The sequence below is a fragment of the Ostrea edulis genome, chromosome 3 (genome assembly GCF_947568905.1).
Source record: "Ostrea edulis chromosome 3, xbOstEdul1.1, whole genome shotgun sequence".
In the NCBI taxonomy this organism is placed as follows: Eukaryota; Metazoa; Mollusca; class Bivalvia; order Ostreida; family Ostreidae; genus Ostrea; species Ostrea edulis.
In genome coordinates, this window is record NC_079166.1 from 1,056,275 (window position 1) to 1,077,393 (window position 21,119).

The window sequence follows — 21,119 nt, forward strand, 5'->3', positions numbered from 1 at the left end:
AAATGATGAAACATTGTTTAATATGATAAATAAAAAACGTATTAATTCATCAAATTTGAATTAAAGCAATACAAGTTAAATTAATTCAAAATAAAAGATCAAATATAATAACATAGACAATTTTATAGAGAATTAATTCATTATCAAAATTTCATTTGAGTGGCACGTTTGCTATTTATTATTTTTTCATACTTTTAATACTCAAAATTTACATGATGTAATATTTTAAAATAAATGAAATGTGTAGGTATCTAAATCTAAATCATGGTTATAATCACTACAAACAATATAATTATATTGATGTTTGGATGAAAATTATAGCATTAACTGTAAATAAGAAGACAGTAATAGCTAAAAATATAAACCTAAGGGCCGGATTGATTGGGGCCGGATCAACCTGGGACGGAATGACTGAAGGACGGAACGACTATAATAGGGGACGGATTAGTTTTGGGGCCGGAACGACCTGTTACCGTTAATTTATACCACTAAAATCTACTAGAGTTGTCTTTCCTTAAGAAGCAGAAGACACTTGCTGTGAAAACGGATATGGCTGCCGAATTCTGAAGAAAAGTTTATTTTAGGGATCTTTACAGGTATACTTAGGAAAACTGACTGTCAGGTACAGTGCTATTAGGTAATACACTGAATATATTGTCTGGTTAATTATCTATATATATGTGAGTTGTAGAAAAGAAATATCTATGGGATTGTCAACTAGGCCTAACGTAATTTCTGTGGAAACGAGGGGGTTATTTACATTCGGTCTCAGACCGAATATAACGAACCCCCACAGAAATTAGGCCACAGGAGTTTGTAAGCATAGCACATTTTATTAACTTTATTGAATTTCAAACTCCTGTGAACCCCCTCGTTTCCACAGAAATTTTTGAGTTTGTTTACATCGGTGGCGGATCTAGGCAATTTTAAAAGGGGTGCGACCTAAATGTGTACTTTTTCTACTCAAGACCATAAAATGACAAAAAAATTCTTTCTTTTTAGAAAATTATTCAACCAAATATGAGGGGAGGGGGGGTTAACCCCTGTAGATCCGCCACTGGATTAGGTCACATCTGTCTCTGGGGACAAGGATGACATATTCAAAGAACCACAGGGTACAATATTACATTTGATATAAAGGTTCAAGTTGTTTAATATTGTAACCTATGTGTTAGGAGTAAGGCCTAAGGACTTACAGAATATTTTAATTTATGCACACCAATGTGACCACCACCCACCCATTGGTATGGGACAGCATAGAAGTCTAAAGTTTTATATAGAAATGTATTCAAAAATTTGAATTCAGTTTACAAATAAATATGCATGCATCATCTTTAGGCCAACGATAAAAATTGTTGAGTTTCCGCTAACGTTCCAGAAAAAAATAGGGTAGGTAGGTAGGAAATAATTTTTATTTTTTTTTTAAATTTTATTTTTTCAAAGTATGCAAAAACATTGTAAACTCTAACAAGTGTAGTATAGGAAGGAGGAGAAAATCTTTGGCTGGACCGGGAATCAAACCCGGGACCCCTGCATTACTAGGTAAGTGCTCTAACCACTGAGCTATTCAGGCCGATATCCAGTCCGTATAGCTCTAATTACTACATTCCTCCCTCCTTAAGATCAATTATAATTGTCTTTCAATATCAACCCAGGTTCTTTTCGCCCCTGACAAGCCAACCTGCACCATCTGCGGTGGTCAACGGCACCAAATGTAGTATGGGAAGGAGAAAATCTTTGGCTGGACCCCTGCATTTCTAGTCAGGTGCTCTATCTACCGAACTATCCAGGCCGATATCCACGGTCCGTATAGCCCTGATTACTGCACAAGTTAAATGTTCTATTTAATTTTATACTTTCAAAATAAAATTTTGCTTAAATTGCATTGCAAGAAAACTTTCAATCATAACATTTCACCCGTTATTGGCTGAGGATTATTTCCAGATGTTTCATAAGAAACTATATTTTTCAATGAAACATATCTAGCATAAAACACAAAAGTTAACTCCTCTATGCTCTACGAGTACCAGATATATTGTTTCTACATTTAGATTGGTTGTCATAGGAATACTTCTATTGGATTTTTGACAGGAAAATAATGTGATGGTTTTGAAAAAATATATTAAATCATCACCAAAATATCAACATCATTAACATATTTTAAGTTTATTAATACATTTCTGAATGTATTTTCACAATCTAAATGGAACAAGGGTAGGAAGACAGTTTGGGCAGATCCCACTTATCCTAATGGGATCCAACTCTCTTCCAGCTAAAACTTTTTACCGGACATAAATTTTTATTTTAAAAACAATCTGCACATCTTTTTTTCCTCTCGGCTCTCACCAGCCATCAACAACTCGGATGCGCTCACTGCTTTATTTGCGGCCTTTTTCATAGTGTTTTCAGTTAGAACTGCAGCAGAAACCAAGGATGTGCATACAAATTTGACAGACTGGACATTCATGTATGTCACTCTGCATCATGACCTCCATATAAAACTAGGGTCCCCGTGTATACACAGTAATGCCCGCTGTTCAAACGATAGCATAAGACAGTGCATGGCTATAAATAGCCACCGTCTAAAAACAACATAGGAGTTGGCAATTTTAACAAAAGAAAATCATCTATGAAAACATGACACTTGGCAGTCTCTCGACCGTCTGTTAACTTCAATTGTTAAATCACCGTTGCGTGAGCACGCATGGAGGTACTAGCCACTGGGTCAACCATCATCCATGCTGTTAGTTAGAAACATTATCAATGTTGTTTAAACGCTTGACACAATACCATGCAATTTTGGATATCATTAAAGCGTTTGAATGACTTCATCTCAATGTCTAACTAAAACGAAAACCAAGAACCGGGAATATATTTTTTCCGGGAAAATGACGATTTTTTTTTTTGAATATCGAAAAAAAATTCTAGGGTCGGGGTTATAATTTAGGGTCGGTCGGGTTAGCGGAAACACAACACATTTTATCAGTGGCCTTAATTTGTACACAACACTACTCTTGTGTTCAAGATGAGGTCAATAGGAGGAATACACAGAACTGAGATTTTTGTTTTAAAAGAGATAATGCTACAACTCAGATGGGCATCCTCATTCACTGTAGATTACAGTTATTTCATGTTAAGATGACCCCTGGGATTAGGATGGAGTCACAAAAGAGTTGTAATTATTATGTATGAATAAAGTAGACATTTTAATGAAAATCTTTTAAAGGACCAAGTCATGATGAATTATATATTTTTTTTAAAATGATGTGTACTAGCATCTCCATGTCTTGTAGATTCATAGTTAACATCGCGACCTCTGAGTCCAGGTAGGGGAAGATGCACTATATCCACCTGTGGGGTTTCATTGTGGGGCACAGCATAAAAAATGTATCATTTACAGGAGTCGAAATTAACATTTTTTTTACAACAGGCTAGTTTTAGCCTGTGGGTAAAAAATCCGCAGGCTAAAATGAAAACCTACAAGCAAAATAAAAATAATGAAGCAGTGCTCTTTTTTCATGTTTTTTTTTAAAATCAATTACATGTATTTTTCCCATCATTATTCATTACTGAGCCTTGTGGGTCAATAGGCATCGTTTGGAAAAGACACTAAGTTACGTAAGTCATGTTTAGGTCTCTTGATTATCGCACCTCTAATCCACAACCTGTTTACCGCAGGTCCAATTTCATGCCACATCAGATTTGTCACTAGTGATTTTTCAAAGCGCATCCGGGACTCATGGTTTTATAAGCAGCATGATCATGAGTCCCATGGACTTTTTTGATAATCGTCTACGCGGTGAGCAGTGCACTCGTGTCATCACTACAACCCGACCTCAATATGACAATGAATTAATTTAGATAGGACATTCTCATGATTCTGATAAAAATAACTACCGGAAGACTTGGTAAAACATAGACTACGACTTTTTTTTTCTTCTTACATAAATGAATAACAAAAACCTCGTACTTAGAATTCAATTTAATCACCCCTATAGGTGAACTGGACTCGTGGCACATGCATTTTTCATCATAATCCGATGTCCGACCTCTAAAGCATTTGTTTGACTCCCGAGTTCCTTAAAAATTGTAAAAGAAAAATCCAGATAGAAACGGTTGTTGAAATCGATCGTTCATGTAAGCATTTGTATGATTCAGAGTGCAGGTTTAAGAAAAGCGAATGACACATTACCGTATAAAACGGATACGATACGATCATAGTTTGTAAATCACAACTCGCTAAAATTTTCGAGTGTCCACTATTTTTACTCGCTATTCTTCAAATGTACTCGCATTGTGCGAGTATTTCTCGTTAATTTTGAGCCCTTCATTTAGTGTAAATTAAAAGAATATTAATATCAAAGAATAATTGAAAAACTAATGATTTGGATCTGAATGCTGCTCAGGATGTCCACTTTTTTGTCTCGGTCTCGTAACCCTGTCTAGCTTGTTTTGTTTTGTACTGAGATGTTTGTTTATGTTTTTTATTTAATTCGTATTGTTTATTTTATCTAGGATGTTGTCCACTAAGCTAATGATGGGGATTGTAGCACTACCCTGCACACAGACATGGAATGGATTTGCCTAGTCCATTATCAGAAGAGTGACCAGGACTGTTCGTCTCATCAGAGAAGTTTCTCGAGAAGCATTACAAGGTACAGAGCTACATTATTTTAAATAAGTTTCACTTGACCGGCTATCAACTTATGTTTTTAAATAATCATTTGTGAACTTTTACCACCCCTTGGGCCCAATGGATGTGAAAATGGCTGGTTCAAGTTTTATGATTCATGAATATAATAAAACACTTTTATTAAAAACTGTTCTTAGATTTCAAACATTCATTGTTAAACTTACTAACACTGTTACACATAGTATATATTGTACCCAATAATCATGTTAACTGCTAGCAAATAATTAAGAAAAGAAAAAAAATATATATACACTGTTTTTATAATCTCTTGTAGAAATAAATCAAGTCTTCTTGTTACATAATTTAAAGATAATATTTAAAAATGAGTCTGAGCTAGGTTTTGTTTGTCACATAAAACTAACGCAATAGTTGATGCCATCTTCGTTTTCTCACTCTACAGAGGGATTTCATGTAGGTACTCCTTTCTCCCGAGTGTCTTGACATTCACCAGCTGGCAACATTATGTGACTCGATCAGCTCAGCCTCATTTACATTCTCAATTTTGGCAATAACTGATCATTGAAAATTTTTAGGGACTTGTATGAATGGGCAGAAGAATTTTATTTAACTGACCACCCCATCATTGCCTGCTGTTGGAGACTGAACACTTTATTGAAAATTGCTGGGGTGTAGCAATCAGTGGGTGTCCTTATTTGCCCTGAGAAGAGTCAGAGAAGTATTCATTTTTATTGCAAAAAGTTTAGTTCATGTAATGAGCATGAACACACATTTTACAGTTATCTCCCTTAGACTATGTAAATTATAATACAGCACTTGCTAATGATGTTATTTTACATATTAATGTTGATTGAATGTTGTCAATTTGGTTTGTAGTCAAAGATATGAGTTATAGCTGCCTGTATTGTACCAGTTTACATACAGTTACCTTCAGAATTAACAGTAGATTACATGTACCTGACTCCCCAGGTTACCTGAGTGATTATTGCTGTTGGTCTGCATCCATCACTGTGTTTCGTCTGCCGTGCATTACCAGTATTGAACATGTTATATACCTGTCTTTAGATGGGACGTATTAACTTAAGGTAAAGCAATGTCTGTATGTCTGTCTGTAGATGTAATGTGGAGTATTATGGTACAGCAATGTCTGTATGTCCATCTGTAGATGGGACGTATTATGGTACAGCAATGTATGTATGCCCGTCTGTAGATGTAATGTGGAGTATTATGGTACAGCAATGTCTGTATGTCTGTCTGTAGATGTGATACATTATGGTACAGCAATGTCTGTATGTCCATCTGTAGATGGGATGTATTGTGGTACAGCAATATCTGTATGTCTGTCTGTAGATGGGGTGTATTGTGGTACAGCAATGTCTATATCTGTCTGTAAATGGGATGTATTGTGGTAAAGCAATGTCTGTATGTCCGTCTGTAGATGTGGAGTATTATGGTACAGCAATGTCTGTATGTCAGTCTGTAGATTGGGAGTATTATGGTACAGCAATGTCTGTAGACTGTAGATGGGGTGTATTACGGTATAGCAATGTCTGTATGTCCATCTGTAGAAGGGAAGTATTATGGTACAGCAATGTATGTATGCCCGTCTGTAGATGTAATGTGGAGTATTATGGTACAGCAATGTCTGTATGTCTGTCTGTAGATGTGATACATTATGGTACAGCAATGTCTCTATGTCCATCTGTAGATGGGATGTATTGTGGTACAGCAATATCTGTATGTCTGTCTGTAGATGGGGTGTATTGTGGTACAGCAATGTCTATATCTGTCTGTAAATGGGATGTATTGTGGTAAAGCAATGTCTGTATGTCCGTCTGTAGATGTGGAGTATTATGGTACAGCAATGTCTGTATGTCAGTCTGTAGATTGGGAGTATTATGGTACAGCAATGTCTGTATGTCAGTCTGTAGATTGGGAGTATTATGGTACAGCAATGTCTGTATGTCAGTCTGTAGATTGGGAGTATTATGGTACAACAATGTCTGTATGTCCGTCTGTAGATGGGGTGCGTCTGTCTGTAGATGGGATATATTATGGTACAGCAATGTCTGTTTGTCCGTAGACTATAGATTGGGTGTATTTTGGTACAGCAATGTTTGTATGTCTGTCTGTAGATGGGAAGTATTATGTTCAATCAATGTCTGTATGTCTGTCTGTAGATAAGACGTATTATGGTATATCAATGTCTGAACGTCTGTCTGTAGACGGGGCATACCATGGTACATCAATGTCTGTAAGCCCGTTTGTAGGTGGGACGTATTATGGTACAGCAATGTATGTATGTCTGTCTTAAGATGGGATGCATTATCCACCATCTGAATACTTTATTATGATGTATGAAATGCCCTCTAATTTCAGTAATTTTAGGGGTTTTAGGGCGCTGAAATAAGGTTTCATTCCCATGCTAAAAAAGCAGGTATTTTCCCATTTTGTACTTTGAAATTCCCAAAGAATGAAAACAAATCAAAGCAGGGTAGCCTAATTGTTCATAAATCTTCACTGGCCCATAAATTACAATTTTTGCCTCAAATTTGTTATGTATACTTAATATTGTGGCCTCTGCTTATTTGAAAGAGGTACGTAAGCTTTGACCAAATTGAAAGTCAGAAAGAGTCCAGTTCTATTCACTCTGGATTGGTTTTATCTCCCTACTTCTTTGTATGAAACATTTTTCCCAAGTTCAAACAAATGCCATTATTTTTCCCAATTGGAAAGGCCCAGACCCTTCCAATGAAGACCTTAAAAAAGCAGAATTTAAAATGTAAAAGCCATTGCCCCTCTGCCAAGGTCAGGCTCCAAAACAGGGTCAATATAGGAAACTTATCATTGCCTTTGTATCCTTATTATTACATATAACCAATGCTCAGGTGACCGATAAAGCCAGTGTTTAAGTCTCCTGTTTAGAAGATAACAAGCTGGCTTCTTTTGACAAAATTCATGAAGATTTTAATTTGTTGAAAATTTCATTTACTTGTCTGATTTCTGGTCATTCCAGCACTCATTGTCACTTTGGTGTTTCAGCTCCCTGGGCCTCATGAGATGGTGACACCCTGCAGTAGGAGCAGTTCCTACCGATATCTCTTAAAAGCAGACAGAGGTTCTCATAGCATCTGATCCATTTCTGGAGACAGACTTTTGTATGGAGCTGGTAAAATTTCTATCTTTTTATGCCCCCCTTTGAAAAACGGGGCATATTGTTTTGCACCTGTCGGTCGGTCGGTCTGTAGACCATGTGTTGTCCGCTCAATATCTTAAGAACCATTCACTTGATGATAATGATATTTCATATGTGGGTTAGTTATGAGTAGAAGAGGATCCCTATTGTTTTTCAGGTCAAAAGGTCAAAGGTCAAGGGGCAATCTACTCTGGACATAGGAATATAATGTCTGCTAAATATCTTGAGAACCCTTTGCTTGAAAGACATCAAACTTGGCACACTGGTACATCCTAAGAAATAGATAACATCTATTGATTTTGAGGTCATTTGGTCAAAGGTCAAGGGTCAAACTGGGCATAGGAATATACTGACCGTTCAATTTCTAGAGAACCCTTTGCTTGACAGACATCAAACTTGGTACACCAGTACATCTTTAGAAGAAGATGACCCCCATTGAATTTGAGGTCACATGGTCAAAGGTCAAGGGTCAAACTGGACATAGGAATATACTGTCCGTTAAATATCTCGAGAACCCTTTGCTTGACAGACATCAAACTTGGTACACAGATACAACTTCAGGAGAAGACAACCACTATTGATTTTGAGGTCACATGGTCAAAGGTCAAGGGTCACACTAGACAGGAATATACTGTTCGCTCAATATCTTGAGAACCCTTTGCTTGACAGACATCAAACTTGGTACACTGGTACATCTTCAGGAGAAGATGACACCTATTGATTTTGAGGTCGCGTGGTCAAAGGTCAAGGGTTAAACTGTACATAGGAATATACTGTCCGCTCAATATCTTGAGAACCCTTTGCTTGACAGACATCAAACTTGGTACACTGGTACATCTTCAGGAGAAGATGACTACTAATTATTTTAATGTCACATGGTCAAATGGCAAGGGTCAAATTGGACGTAGGAATATACTGTCCGTTCAATATCTTGAGAACCCTTTGCTTGACAGACATCAAACTTGGTACACTGGTACATCTGCAGGAGTTGATGACCCCTATTGATTTTTAGGTCACATGGTCAATCCACTCTTGACATAGGAAGATATTGTCTGCTCAATATTTTTAATTGATGATACTACTCTCAATTAAATGATGTGTGTGTGTGTATAACCCTTTTCAATTTTGCACCATGGGGGGCATATGTGTTTTACAAACATCTCTTGTTTTAGCTTGTTTGAGCTATAAGCTCAAGTGGGCTTTTCTAATCACTAATTGTCTGTTGTACATCTGTCTGTAAACTTATTTTCAACTTCTCTACAATCACATAGCCCAATTTCAACCAAACTTAAGGTAGTACTCTACATCGTCATAATGGCTGACTTCCTTTAAAAACATGGATGAAAAAATCGATATCAGCAATATTTGTCTTTTCCTTTTCCATTAAAATACCTAGCCGAGTAGCTCAGTAGGTTTGAATACCGACTGCTGAACTGTAGGTCGCAGGTTCGAGTCCAGCAGGGGTTTTAAATTTTTTTTCAGATTACCTTCTACTAAAACTGTATTTTTGGACAAAATAAAGTAAATTTGAAAATTTTCAACTTCAAAATATTGTTGTACATATCCTCCACTTTTCATCTACATCAAATTTCTCTGGTGTAGCATACCTCCTTAAAGGATTAAATTCGTTACATTAAAGACCTTCAAATGTTAGATAATCAACAAATGAAAAAAGATAGCATTGGGTCATTTAAGAATCGTCTCCATATAACTACTGAGCTAGAAACGACGAAACCTCTATAAGTCATGTGAAACCTTCCTGACATATTGTAAATTGTTTGAAGTCTGGGTCCAGGGGATAGGATTAGGGTCATCGGTGCCTGGGAAGGACAAACACAACAGGCCAATCACCCCATTTATGGTAAAACGGTGGGGACATTCTGAAATTTATTGGGCTGAAATGATGTATATTTGGGCCATTTTTTCTTACCGAAATTTGTCCATTTTCCGTCATCATTGTCGTAGGGGTCATCATAAACTTTTCACATGTTCATCTTCTCCAGAACTAGTGAACCAATTTCAACAAAGCTTTGCACAAAGCATCCTTGGGTAAAGGAAATTCAAGTTTTGTTCAAATGAAGGTCCACACCCTTCTCCAAGGGGAGATAATAGCCAAATAGTGAAACTATATTAACATCTATAAAAAATCTTCTTCTCCAGAACCACTGGGTCAATTTCAATCAAACCTAACATGAAGGGATTCAAGTTTGTTCAAATGTAGGGTCATGCCCCTTTCCAATGGGGGTTAATTGCGAAATAGTGAAAATACATTGACAACTTTTTAAAATCTTATCCAAAAACAATTGGCCAATTTCAGCCAATCATGGCACAAAGTATCCTTAGGTAAAGGGGATTCAAGTTTGTTCAAATGAAGGGTCATACTCCTTTCAAATGGATGATAATCACAAAAATGCAAAAATAGGGTGGGGTTGTTTAAAAATGATCTTGACGGGAACCACTGGGCCAGAAGAGCTGAAATTTACATGAAAGATTCCTGACATAGTACAAATTTAAGTTTGTTAAAACCATGACCCACGGGGTTCATTAGGGCCACAATGTGGGATCAAACTTTTACAATCAAATGTATAGGTAAAATCTTTAAAATCTTCTCAAGAACCACTGTGCCAGGAAAATACAAATTTACATGAAAGCTTCCTGACATAGTGCAGATCCAAGTTTGTTAAAATTATGGCGCCTGAGCGTAGGATATGGCCATAATAGGGGATCAAAGTTTTACATATCAATATACATGTATAGGGAAAATCTTTTAAAAATCAACTTCTGAAAGTCACTGAGCCAAAAGAGTTTGCATTTACCAGAAAGCTTCTTGACATAGTGCAAATTCAAGTTTTTTGAAATATGTCCCCAGGAGAAGGGTAGAGTCATAATAAGGGATCAAAGTTTTATATACAAATATAAAGGGAAAATCTTTAAAAATCTTCTCAATAACCACTGGGCCAAAGAAGTTTACATTTACTCGAAAGCTTCCTGACATAGTGCAGATTCAGGTTTATAAGATTCATGGACCCTGGAGGTAGGATGGGGCCATAATAGGGATCAAAGTTTTACATGTAAACATTTGGGGAAAATCCTTATATCCTTAGGATAGGAGAACTATTTTCTGAACTTTATGTTGAGACATGATGGGCTGAAGAACTATTTTCTGAACTTTAATTACACTGGGAGGTGAGGGGGTGGAGAACTATTTTCTGAACTTGACGCTGGGAGGTGAGGGGTGGAGAACTATTTTCTGAACTTTACGTTGGGTGGTGAGGGGATGGAGAACTATTTTCTGAACTTTACGTTGAGGGGTGAAGGGGTGGAGAACTATTGAACTTTACGTTGGGAGATGAGGGATGGAGAACTATTTTCTGAACTTTAAGTTGGGAGGTGAAGGGGTGGAGAACTATTTTCTGAACTTTACGTTGGGAGGTGAGGGATGGAGAACTATTTTTTGAACTTGACGTCGAGATGTGATGGGTTGGAGAACTGTTTTCAGAACTTTATGTAGTGAGGTGACAGGGATGAGAATTATTTTCTGAACTTTACGTTGAGACAAGAAGGATGGAGGACTATTTTCTGAAATTAATGTTGGGAGGTGAGGGGGTGAAAAACGTTTTCATTGATGTCGTATAGGACTTGAAGTATACATAGATTAGATATTGTGTTATGAGTGTTTTTAGATTTAGGTTTGTTATCAATGTGGTATATTCAGAATGATTACATGGATTTTTTTATAGACATTTGTGTTCTAATAGCATAATATAATGGTGGGAAGAAATCATTTTGGTTACCTAGTACTTAATGTTGAAATCAATTTTACAGGGTAGCAGTTACTTAGATGTCCAGCTTATTGATGAGGATAATTTCCCTGAGACTCTAACATTTTGTAGGACTTGGATAGCTCTATTGCTGTAGAAAATGTCAGGTTTGTTAATGAAATTATGTAAAATGTTTTATGCCTCATTCATGCCATGGCTGGGGCATATAGTATTAACCCTTTTTAGCTCACATGAGCTGAAAGCTAAAGTGGGCTATTCTGATCACATTTTGTCCAGCATCAGTCTTTTCGTCTCTTCATGCACTTTTAACATTTTCGACTTCTTCTTAAGCACCACAGGGCTAACATCACTCAGCCAAACTTGCCTCAAACCATGCTTGGGTAAAGAGGATTCAAGTTTGTGCAAAATGGAGGACCATGCTTCATCCAAAGGGGAGGTAATAAAAAAGATAGGGTGGAGTCATTTTAAAATCTTCTCAGCAACCGCTAGGCAAGAAAAGTTGAAATTTATATAAATTCTTCCTGACATAGTGTAGATTCAAGTTTGTTCAAATTATGGCACCATGGAGTAAGATGGGACCACAATAGGAGATCAAAAATGGTGGAGTCATATTAGTGGATCAGAAGTATTACATAGTAATACATAGGAAAAACATTTTGTAAAATTACCCCTGAGTAAAGGCAATTGTCAAGCTATGACACAGCTAGTTTTTAGGTCACCTGAATTCATTCAGGTGACCTATTGCTATCTGTTTTTGTCCGTCGTCGTTCGTCGTGGGTCGTGCGTTAACATTTGAACATTTCCAGCTTCTTCTCTGAAACCCCTGAACCAATTTCAACCAATTTTGGCATATAGCATCTGTGGGTAAAGGGGAACAAAAATTGTGAAATTCGTGGTCCCTGCCCCCCTGGGGCCTGAGGGGTGGGGCAAAAACCATCAAAATGAGTGTAATTTTAAAAAATCTTCTTCTTTACTCCTGGACATCAAGAAGCCAAACTGTGGGCATAATTATAATGAGCATTGAGCCCTCTACCAAAATTGTGAAATTCATGGCCCCTGGGGCAGGGGTTCTTGTGTTAGGGTGGGGCTCTATTGGTCATATAGTGAAAATGGCAAAAACCATCAAAATGAGTGTAATTTTAAAAAATCTTCTTTACTCCTGGACATCAAGAAGCCAAACTGTGGGCATAATTATAATGAGCATTGAGCCCTCTACCAAAATTGTGAAATTCATGGCCCCTGGGGCAGGGGTTCTTGTGTTAGGGTGGGGCTCTATTGGTCATATAGTGAAAATGTAGAAATTCTTTGAAAATCTTCTCTGTCTCTGGGTATTAAGTAGACAAACTAATAGCATAGTAATGATGAGCAAGGATGCCTCTATACTTGTTGCTTGTTGTGGGGGGTATACTGGAATCGAGTTGTCCGTCTGTCCGTCCGTCCGTCCGTCTGTAGACGCAATGGTTTCCGGGCTCTAAAGCATTATCCTTTCCACCTACCGTCTCCATATCATATATATGGACTACCCATGGGATGAAGATCTTCCCTATCGATTTTGGGGTCAAAAGGTCAAAGGTCAAGCACACTGGACATCGAAGTAGCAATATGGTTTCCGGGCTCTAAAGTGTTATCCTTTCCACCTACAGTCACCATATCATATATATGGACTACCCGTAGGATGAAGATGTTCCCTATCGATTTTAGGGTCAAAAGGTGAAAGGTCAAGCGCACTGGACATTGAAGTAGTAATATGGTTTCCGGGCTCTAAAGCGTTATCCTTTCCACCTACAGTCACCATATCAAACATATGGACTACCCATGGGATGAAGATGTTCCCTATCGATTTTGGGGTCGAAAGGTCAAAGGTCAAGCGCACTGGACATTGAAGTAGCAATATGGTTTCCGGGCTCTAAAGCATTATCCTTTCCACCTACAGTCACCATATCATATATATGGACTACTAATGAGATGAATATGATCCCTATCGATTTTGGGGTCAAAAGGTCAAAGGTCACGCGCACTGGACATTGAAGTAGCAATATGGTTTCCGGGCTCTAAAGCGTTATCCTTTCCACCTACAGTCACCATATCATACATATGGACTACCCATGGGATGAGGATGTTCCCTATCGACTTTGGGGTCAAAAGGTCAAAGGTCATGCGCACTGGACATCGAAGTAGCAACACTCAGAAAAGAGGTAGTTTATACCTATTACCAACACCCTTTGGGAGATTGGGGTAAGCGGGGGGTATTCTTAGTGAGCATTGCTCACAGTACCTCTTGTTAAAAATTGTGAAATTCATGGCCCCTGGATCAGGGGTTCTGGTGCTAGGGTGGGGCTCTATAAGTCATATAGTGAAAATGCATTTTTTCTTTGAAAATCTTCTCCTCTGCTGCTGGGTATTAAGTAGACAAACTAATAGTATGATAATGATGATCAAGGATGCTTCTTTCAAAACTGAAATTTATGGCCCCTGGGTCAGGGGTTCTGGTGCAAAGGCGGGGCTGAGCACATAGCTATTCAATGTTTCTTCCATCCAAAAGTAAAATTCTTATATTTAAACACAAACCTAATTCAAACATTGGAAGGTTGTTACATGATACTCAGGTGACCTATAAGGCCCCTGGGCCTCTTGTTTATGATTGCAATTGGTTGTCATTCGTCGTCGTCCATCATGCGTTAACATTTAAACATTTTTAACTTTTTCTTAAAAGCTACCTGTTCAATTCTTTTCAAATTTAGTATGAAGGACAAGAGGGACATAAATTGTAAATTTCAGGACTCCAGCACCCCTGTGGCATTAGGGGCAGGCCAAAGACTGCCCATAATTTACCAATTTCCAAAAATATTCTTGCCTGCGGACATTGTCACATCTCCTGCAAGGCACCCATGGCCAGAACAAAGCTCCTAGAAGCTGTGTGTATTCGCAAATAACACACACCGTGGAACACGGAGGACACGGTGTATCTCCGTGGATTTTCCACAGTGGTCTTTCCACGGTGGGGTGTATAAAACTTGTGTCGTGTACTGTACTATGACAAATATTAAGCAAGCACCTGCACGTTAGTATATTCATCTAGAAAATCCTCCGTTTTTAAATACATAATGCAATCTCTGTAATTTCTGCTTCCCTTGTTCATAATAAGCCTTTTGATTTTATAAAATGCTGACCTCCTCATAACAGTGTTGCATCAAATATTTTCCATTTTCCGTTCCGTCTTCCATTCCGTTTTCCGTTCCGCGTTTTAGCAACACCCCAAAGAAAAGAGTGTAGTCAACGACCATGTGTAATTAACTCTCTACATTAAGTGTGGGCATTTTATTAAACATGGGTACTCTTCTACTAATCGACTAAATTCGATTTTAACATATATTATTTTCCAGATGTTTTAACAAAAGAATTGGGCACAATTTCCTAAATCTTAGAATGTCTTCTCCAACTAAAGAATTCAACATTAAGTGATTGGTCATAAAGAATTGTTCAAGGTCTCTTGGATTTAGTAAAATGAAAGATTTCATTCTTATTCACCATTGAAAAGTTATCAGCAAGTTGAAGCTCCATTAAAAGTTTTGCAGCTGGAGTGAATCTTCAAGGTCACAGTATCAAATATCAATTTATCAAAGAGTCTTGTGACAAAGAATCCAATATACAAAATATGAAATCCCCAGCTTAAATAGTTCTGGAGATATGACCTTCTTGGGCTTTTCTTAAAAGTTGGTCAAACTCCAAAGCCAATGTCACAAGTAAAAACTTTGATAGCTAAAATTGTCTTGTCACAAGAAATGCACACATGAAAAATGAATGACCTATCCCTTACAATTCAAAAGTGATGAGCAGCAAGGTTAAAGTTTCACCTGATGTTTGGAAATATATGTCAAACTTCAAGGTCAAGATTGCAAAGTCAAAGACAATGGTGTAAAATGAAAGGTTCTGTCAGAAGGAATCTATATACAAAATCTAATGACCATACTTTAAATAGTTCAGGAGATACTGTCTAAGTTTGATATTCTTTAAAAAAAAATCAAATGGTAAGATTTAGGTCACAAGGTTGAAATCTCTGGTAATATCAGGAATGTCTTTTTACATAGAATGCTGATACATGAAATATGAGAGCCATATGACTCGCAATTCAAAAGTTAGTAGTGATGTTAGAGTAGGGGGCAGACATACAGGACAGGATAGTACCCCCCCCCCCTCCCCGGCTATAATCACAGGCATATACATATGTAAAACACTTGAATCCACACACCTGCTACACTTGAAAATGATTTGTTTAAGTGAATTGCCTGCACTATCTAATCGTGTTTGCATATTAACATGACTAACCATGACCCTGCTGTTTTTAGATGAAGAATTTCAAAAACATTTCCATATACATCCCCGTAAAAACGTGCGTCCATTATTATGCTTCTGCCCCAACCACCCCCACCCTTCCCCGAGGACCACATTATGAACAAAATTGAATCTGCACTACCTCAGGATAATTGCATATTGATATGATTAATTTTGACCTTATCGTTCTTGTGAAGAATTTTCCTTTATATCTCCATGTAAAACTTTGACCCCCTGATGAGGTCCTACCCAAACCCAGGGAGGCCTTGGTTTTAACAAACTTGTATCTATACTAATCAGGAAACTTTTACATCAATCTCATTTTTTCTGGCCTAGTGGTTCAAGAGACGATTTTTAAATGACCCACCCTATATTTGCCTTTTCTTGATTATTTTCCCTTTGACCCTTCATTTGAACAAACAGTACCCCCGCGGTGGTCTAGAAGTTAGAGTGCACGCCCCACATGCGGAAGGCCGGGGTTCAAATCCTGGCCACGACAGACCTAAGTCGTTAAAACAGGTAGTGACAGTTCCATCGTCAAACGTTCAGCATCAGGTGTGAATGTCACGGGTCCTCGGAGACGACCTTAAAAACGGTAGGTATGGCACGCTAAATTTAAATGTTAAACAAGATACAATCAATCATTTGAACAAACATGAATTCCCTTTACCTAAGGATGAATGGTACCAGTTTTGATTGGAATAGGCCAAGTGGTTGTGGAGAAGAAGATGATAATGTAAAAAGAAGGGTTGGGAGGTTAATACCGCCCAGGTTTTAACCAGTGGTTTTAACAGTCCCGGTCAATACTCCCCAAGTGGTCAATTGTGATTTAAACTGTCCATTTTCCTATTTTTGTACATTTCTTGCACAGATAAAGATATATTAAGTCTTTTCATTATACAGATCAATTGTTGATTAATATTTTTCATTAGATAATCAAATGTAATTTCATAAGTTTAATATATTTGGCTTGCTGAAACTGACCGAAATATCTTCAGTACCTACCAGAGGGTCACAGTTCTATAGCATGAGGGTCACAGTTCTATAGCATAGCTTGACAATTGGAGACAGACCTGTTCATACATGTACCTGGACAGATTAAGAATAAAAGGTAGCTGGACATTACCTGAGCACAGGAAGCAGAGTTGACAGGTATTAATAAGCATAGGCTGGGACCAGAGATGACCAGTGTGCCTGTTATTGTTATGAAAACATCGCCAACCCACCCCCTCAAATGTTTATTATTCAACAGTTAAAATGAAGATTGATGAAACAATACTTATAGGTAGTTCTTGTTAAACTAAGGAATTTGAACAGAAACTTTTGCTGCATCTTCCCCAATTCAACAGAGTCAATTGTACATTATTTATTTAATATTGTCACTTATCAGTATATTATAAACTGATAGTGCATGTTATGAATTACAGTATTTACCATAATGGTCACTTAAACGTTTAAAATAAATAACACAGACTATAATGACCAAATAATTTTCAATCGACCAGTATTAACTAGTATTGACTGGTTTTAACTAGTATTATTGACCACCGGCCCAGTCAATACTCATATTGACCACTTTTTTGCCAACCCTGAATTAAAAAGTCAATAACAACAGATAAATTTCAATAGGAAAAGCTCACTTTGTATTGTGGATATCGGCCTGGATAGTTTTGTGTGTTTAGAGCACCTGACTATTACATATGTAATACAGGGATGTCAGGTTTGATTCCCGGTCCAGTCAAACCATGGCTATCGGTTTGAATAGCTCAGTGGTTAGAGCACCTGACTAGTAATACAGGGGTCTGGGGTCCAATTCCTGGTCGTTATATCATGGGAATGAAGGGCCTTTGATTCGATTCCCGGTTCAGTCATATCTTCTTTTCCTTCCCATTACATCTACATCTATGTAAACATGTAAAAATATATCACAAACTATCCTTGACAATTCAGTTTGATATGATTACACTTTGTTTATTTTGTAGGACGGTGGAGATTTAGATAAGTGGTGTGATGTTATTGATGGTCAACAGAAGACTGTGACCTTGAATCTGAAGATCTGTGATGAAGACTGGACGTTTGGGGTCACTCTCTGTTACAGTACTACAAATCTAAGTAAGTACTCAGTAATAATGTAAGACTGAACTCTGTATCATGTTTATCTAATATATACATTGTAAAATCAAACACAAATTAATTCACAAACAAAATAATGTTCTGTTAAACTCACCAACACAAGTACATGTTACACATCACAAACAGAGGACTGTAATGTACACAGGGCTGTAATTAACACAGGGCTGTAATTAACACAGGGCTGTAATTAACAAGGGGGTGTAATTAACACAGGGCTGTAATTAACACAAGGCTGTAATTAACAAGTAGAAGGAATTAACACAGTTCTGTAAATTACAGTATATTGAGCTGTGTAATTAACACTGTGTAGAGATGTGTAATTAACACTGTGTTTGTAGATGTAATTAACACTGTAGAGCTGTGTAATTAACATTTTATAGATATTGGATTTTCTTCACTTTAGCAGTGTGCCACTCAGCCACAAAGAGGTTGTCTCTGATGTCCACACATAAACCCCATGGACCGCGTAAATCACAGTGAATGTAACGGAGGAACTGTCCGTCCTGATCTAGGATGTGGATACGCTGATTGTGACTGTCTGCTGTCAGGATGTGACTCTGGCTGTCTGTAGTGATGCCGTATGGTTTAAATGATTGCTCGGTATTAGAGGGATGACCAGTGTATCTAAATCGGAGTTTTCCTGACTGATTGACCACCACTACTGCACTAGCTCCACAGTCAGCCACACAGATATCCAGGTTCTTGTTCTCACTGATGTATTTAATGGAACCACCAGATGAGTAGAGAGGACGACCCTGATCATCAAACTGAATGCTTTGTTTCTCTGTGGAGCCGGAGTAACGCACGACTTTGGATTGTTTGACATCATCACTGATCATGGTTACCAGGATATCGTTACCCGCGGTACAGCAGACATTGCGAGGTCTCCACCCCTGTAGTGTGATCACGGTCTGTATCTGTTTATTCTTAATTAAGTTTATAGTGTTATCATTATCGTCAGTATAAACAAGATCTCCGTCCCGTGTCACTGCTATGTCTGTTGGTCTGTTCCCTGACTTGGTTTGTATTGATGTCAGTAGTTTACTCTGGAGGTTGAGCAGCTTCATGGTTTCGCTATACCCGCGTGTCCAGACTTGATCTTCACTCAGACAGCTAACACTGAGTGGTGTATACCCAGTGTCTATGGTGGCGGTGACGCGCGGCTCATCAAGCAGTGGTTTGACTGGAGGAGACGATACAGCTTCTGCTGACTTCATTGTGTCGCCATGTTCTGTGTTAATGGATAATGGCGACAGAGAACCAAACATTTCATTGAGCTGATCTTTGTTTATTTTCTGAGGAGAGAAACTCGGTAATGTGACTCGGACTTTAGGCGGTAATGTTCTAAATTCGGAATTCCTAGATTTGTAAGTAGAGGTTAAGGAGACGTCATTTGATTTTAGCATTGATTTCAAGTCGGAAATGATCTGTTTGAGTTCCGCCATTTTCTGTGTGATTTCTTCTGTGTTTTTATGTAGCGCGTCCAGATGTTTAGTTTTCATCTCCGCAATGGCGGATTTCCGTCGGTTGACAATGGCGGTGATCTCCCGGTGCAGGATTTCTCCTTGTTCATCGGCATCTGTCGTCAGTTTCCCGTATTTCATTTCTAATTCGGCTTTCTCAGTTTCGACATCAGACGCCATTTTTTCATATCGGGGATACATTCTCTTCTCTAATTCTTCTAGATCTTTTTGTAAACTTTCTGTTTTAGCGCTGAGTTTTTCCAGAATATCTGATATTTCGTGACCTTTGTGTTTTCCAAATAAGGCGCAGGTAGAACAGACAGGAATGTCGCATTTTTCACAGTAATGTTTGCAGTGTTTATCGGCGTGGTCTGGACATTTGTGGTAGTTAGGGGTAGACTTTCTGTGTAAAAACGGCACGACATTGTGTCTTTTAGACGAGTCTGAGAGATGCTTTACTGCACAGTTAACACAGAGATTTATATTACAAAGTTCACAGTGACTCTGTAGGGGGAAAGTTTTACAGAGGTCACACAGTAGGACTTCCTGAGCACTGCGCCGGGGATGCATTTCTGATGGCGGGATCACACGAGAAGTTTACTGTTAATTAAATAAAAACGGAATTTCATTTAAAGATGTTGACAGATTAAAACAATTAACGAAATAGAATTATAGTATGATATAAAACACAGCGGTCATTACTATAATAATAATTTAGTCTCACCTTAAAATCCAACATGGCCTCCCTGTTCTTTCGACCTTCCGTCTTGTCCTGAGCTTTAAATACCTGTGCGGCGTGTCAGCCTGTATACACTATCTACGTGTTATCGCTTGAGTAAATATATAGTTTTAAAGTTTTGTTTGACCTAGTTTATGTTGGGTAGTTTTGCTAACATTTACGTCAGACGTATAGATTTCCTTTCATTAAAAAGTTGGAATCTGCAAACAATGTATAGATATAACTTTTTTGATTATATCCCTTTTTACATTGAATTCGACCTTTTGTACAAATACAATCATATTTATAGCTAGAAAAAGAAAAGAAAAGCGATTAGCAATATTCATATTAGACGCAGGGGGGGGTGGGGGTGTAGCGGACCACTGTTTGGGGGGATTTCATGCAGTGGACCTGTTTTGTACCAATTACATATCTGTGTTTTGATATACTTAACATTTTATTTTCTGTTGTAGAATGAGTTGAGTGGAATAATGAACCTCCAGATGTCTATGTACACGTGTATGAATAAACTGTAGCGCATGTGAGCTTATCCTGTATTATGTGTTCGAGTTTTTATTTCTTTAATATTTTAGGATTTAATGAATAAGTGGAGCGGCGGATTCAGGAAGTTTTGAAAATTGGAGAGGGGGGTACCATTAATTTTGAATTTCAAAGGAAGGAAGGTCCACCCTCAAAATGCGTTATTTAATATTTAGTCTTTTGACGAAGGGGGTGTCCAAGTTCCAGACCTCCCTCTGGATCCGGCACTGTAGTGAATTACAACTCCCAGACCTCCCTCTGGATCCGGCACTGTAATGAATTACAACTTCCAGACCTTCCTCTG

The 21,119-nt window shown here is 37.8% G+C and overlaps 1 protein-coding gene and 2 long non-coding RNA genes across 3 annotated transcripts; 2 read left to right on the forward strand and 1 right to left on the reverse strand.

Moving 5' to 3' along the window:
- Window positions 1-450: 450 nt before the first annotated feature.
- LOC130053103 (uncharacterized) lies at window positions 451-17,935 on the forward strand. Its single transcript, XR_008801572.1, has 7 exons — window positions 451-637; window positions 4,516-4,655; window positions 5,227-5,736; window positions 7,694-7,820; window positions 11,673-11,775; window positions 11,960-12,065; window positions 16,385-17,935. It is a non-coding gene; the product is annotated as an uncharacterized LOC130053103 (long non-coding RNA).
- Window positions 17,936-18,103: 168 nt separating this feature from the next.
- On the reverse strand, window positions 18,104-20,350 carry LOC130053096 (E3 ubiquitin-protein ligase Midline-1-like). The gene is made up of 2 exons (XM_056159684.1): window positions 20,282-20,350; window positions 18,104-20,157 (listed from the first exon to the last, which is right to left on the reverse strand). Exon 2 carries the CDS (start codon window positions 20,125-20,127, stop codon window positions 18,469-18,471), a length of 1,659 nt encoding a protein of 552 aa, XP_056015659.1. The 5' UTR covers window positions 20,128-20,157; window positions 20,282-20,350; the 3' UTR covers window positions 18,104-18,468.
- LOC130053099 (uncharacterized) lies at window positions 19,323-20,829 on the forward strand. The gene is made up of 2 exons (XR_008801566.1): window positions 19,323-19,461; window positions 20,749-20,829. It is a non-coding gene; the product is annotated as an uncharacterized LOC130053099 (long non-coding RNA).
- The last annotated feature ends 290 nt before the right edge of the window (window positions 20,830-21,119 follow it).

Excerpts from the sequence above, each read along its gene's own strand:
- LOC130053096 (XM_056159684.1), bottom strand. The coding sequence starts at position 20,127 with ATGCATCCCCGGCGCAGTGCTCAGGAAGTCCTACTGTGTGACCTCTGT.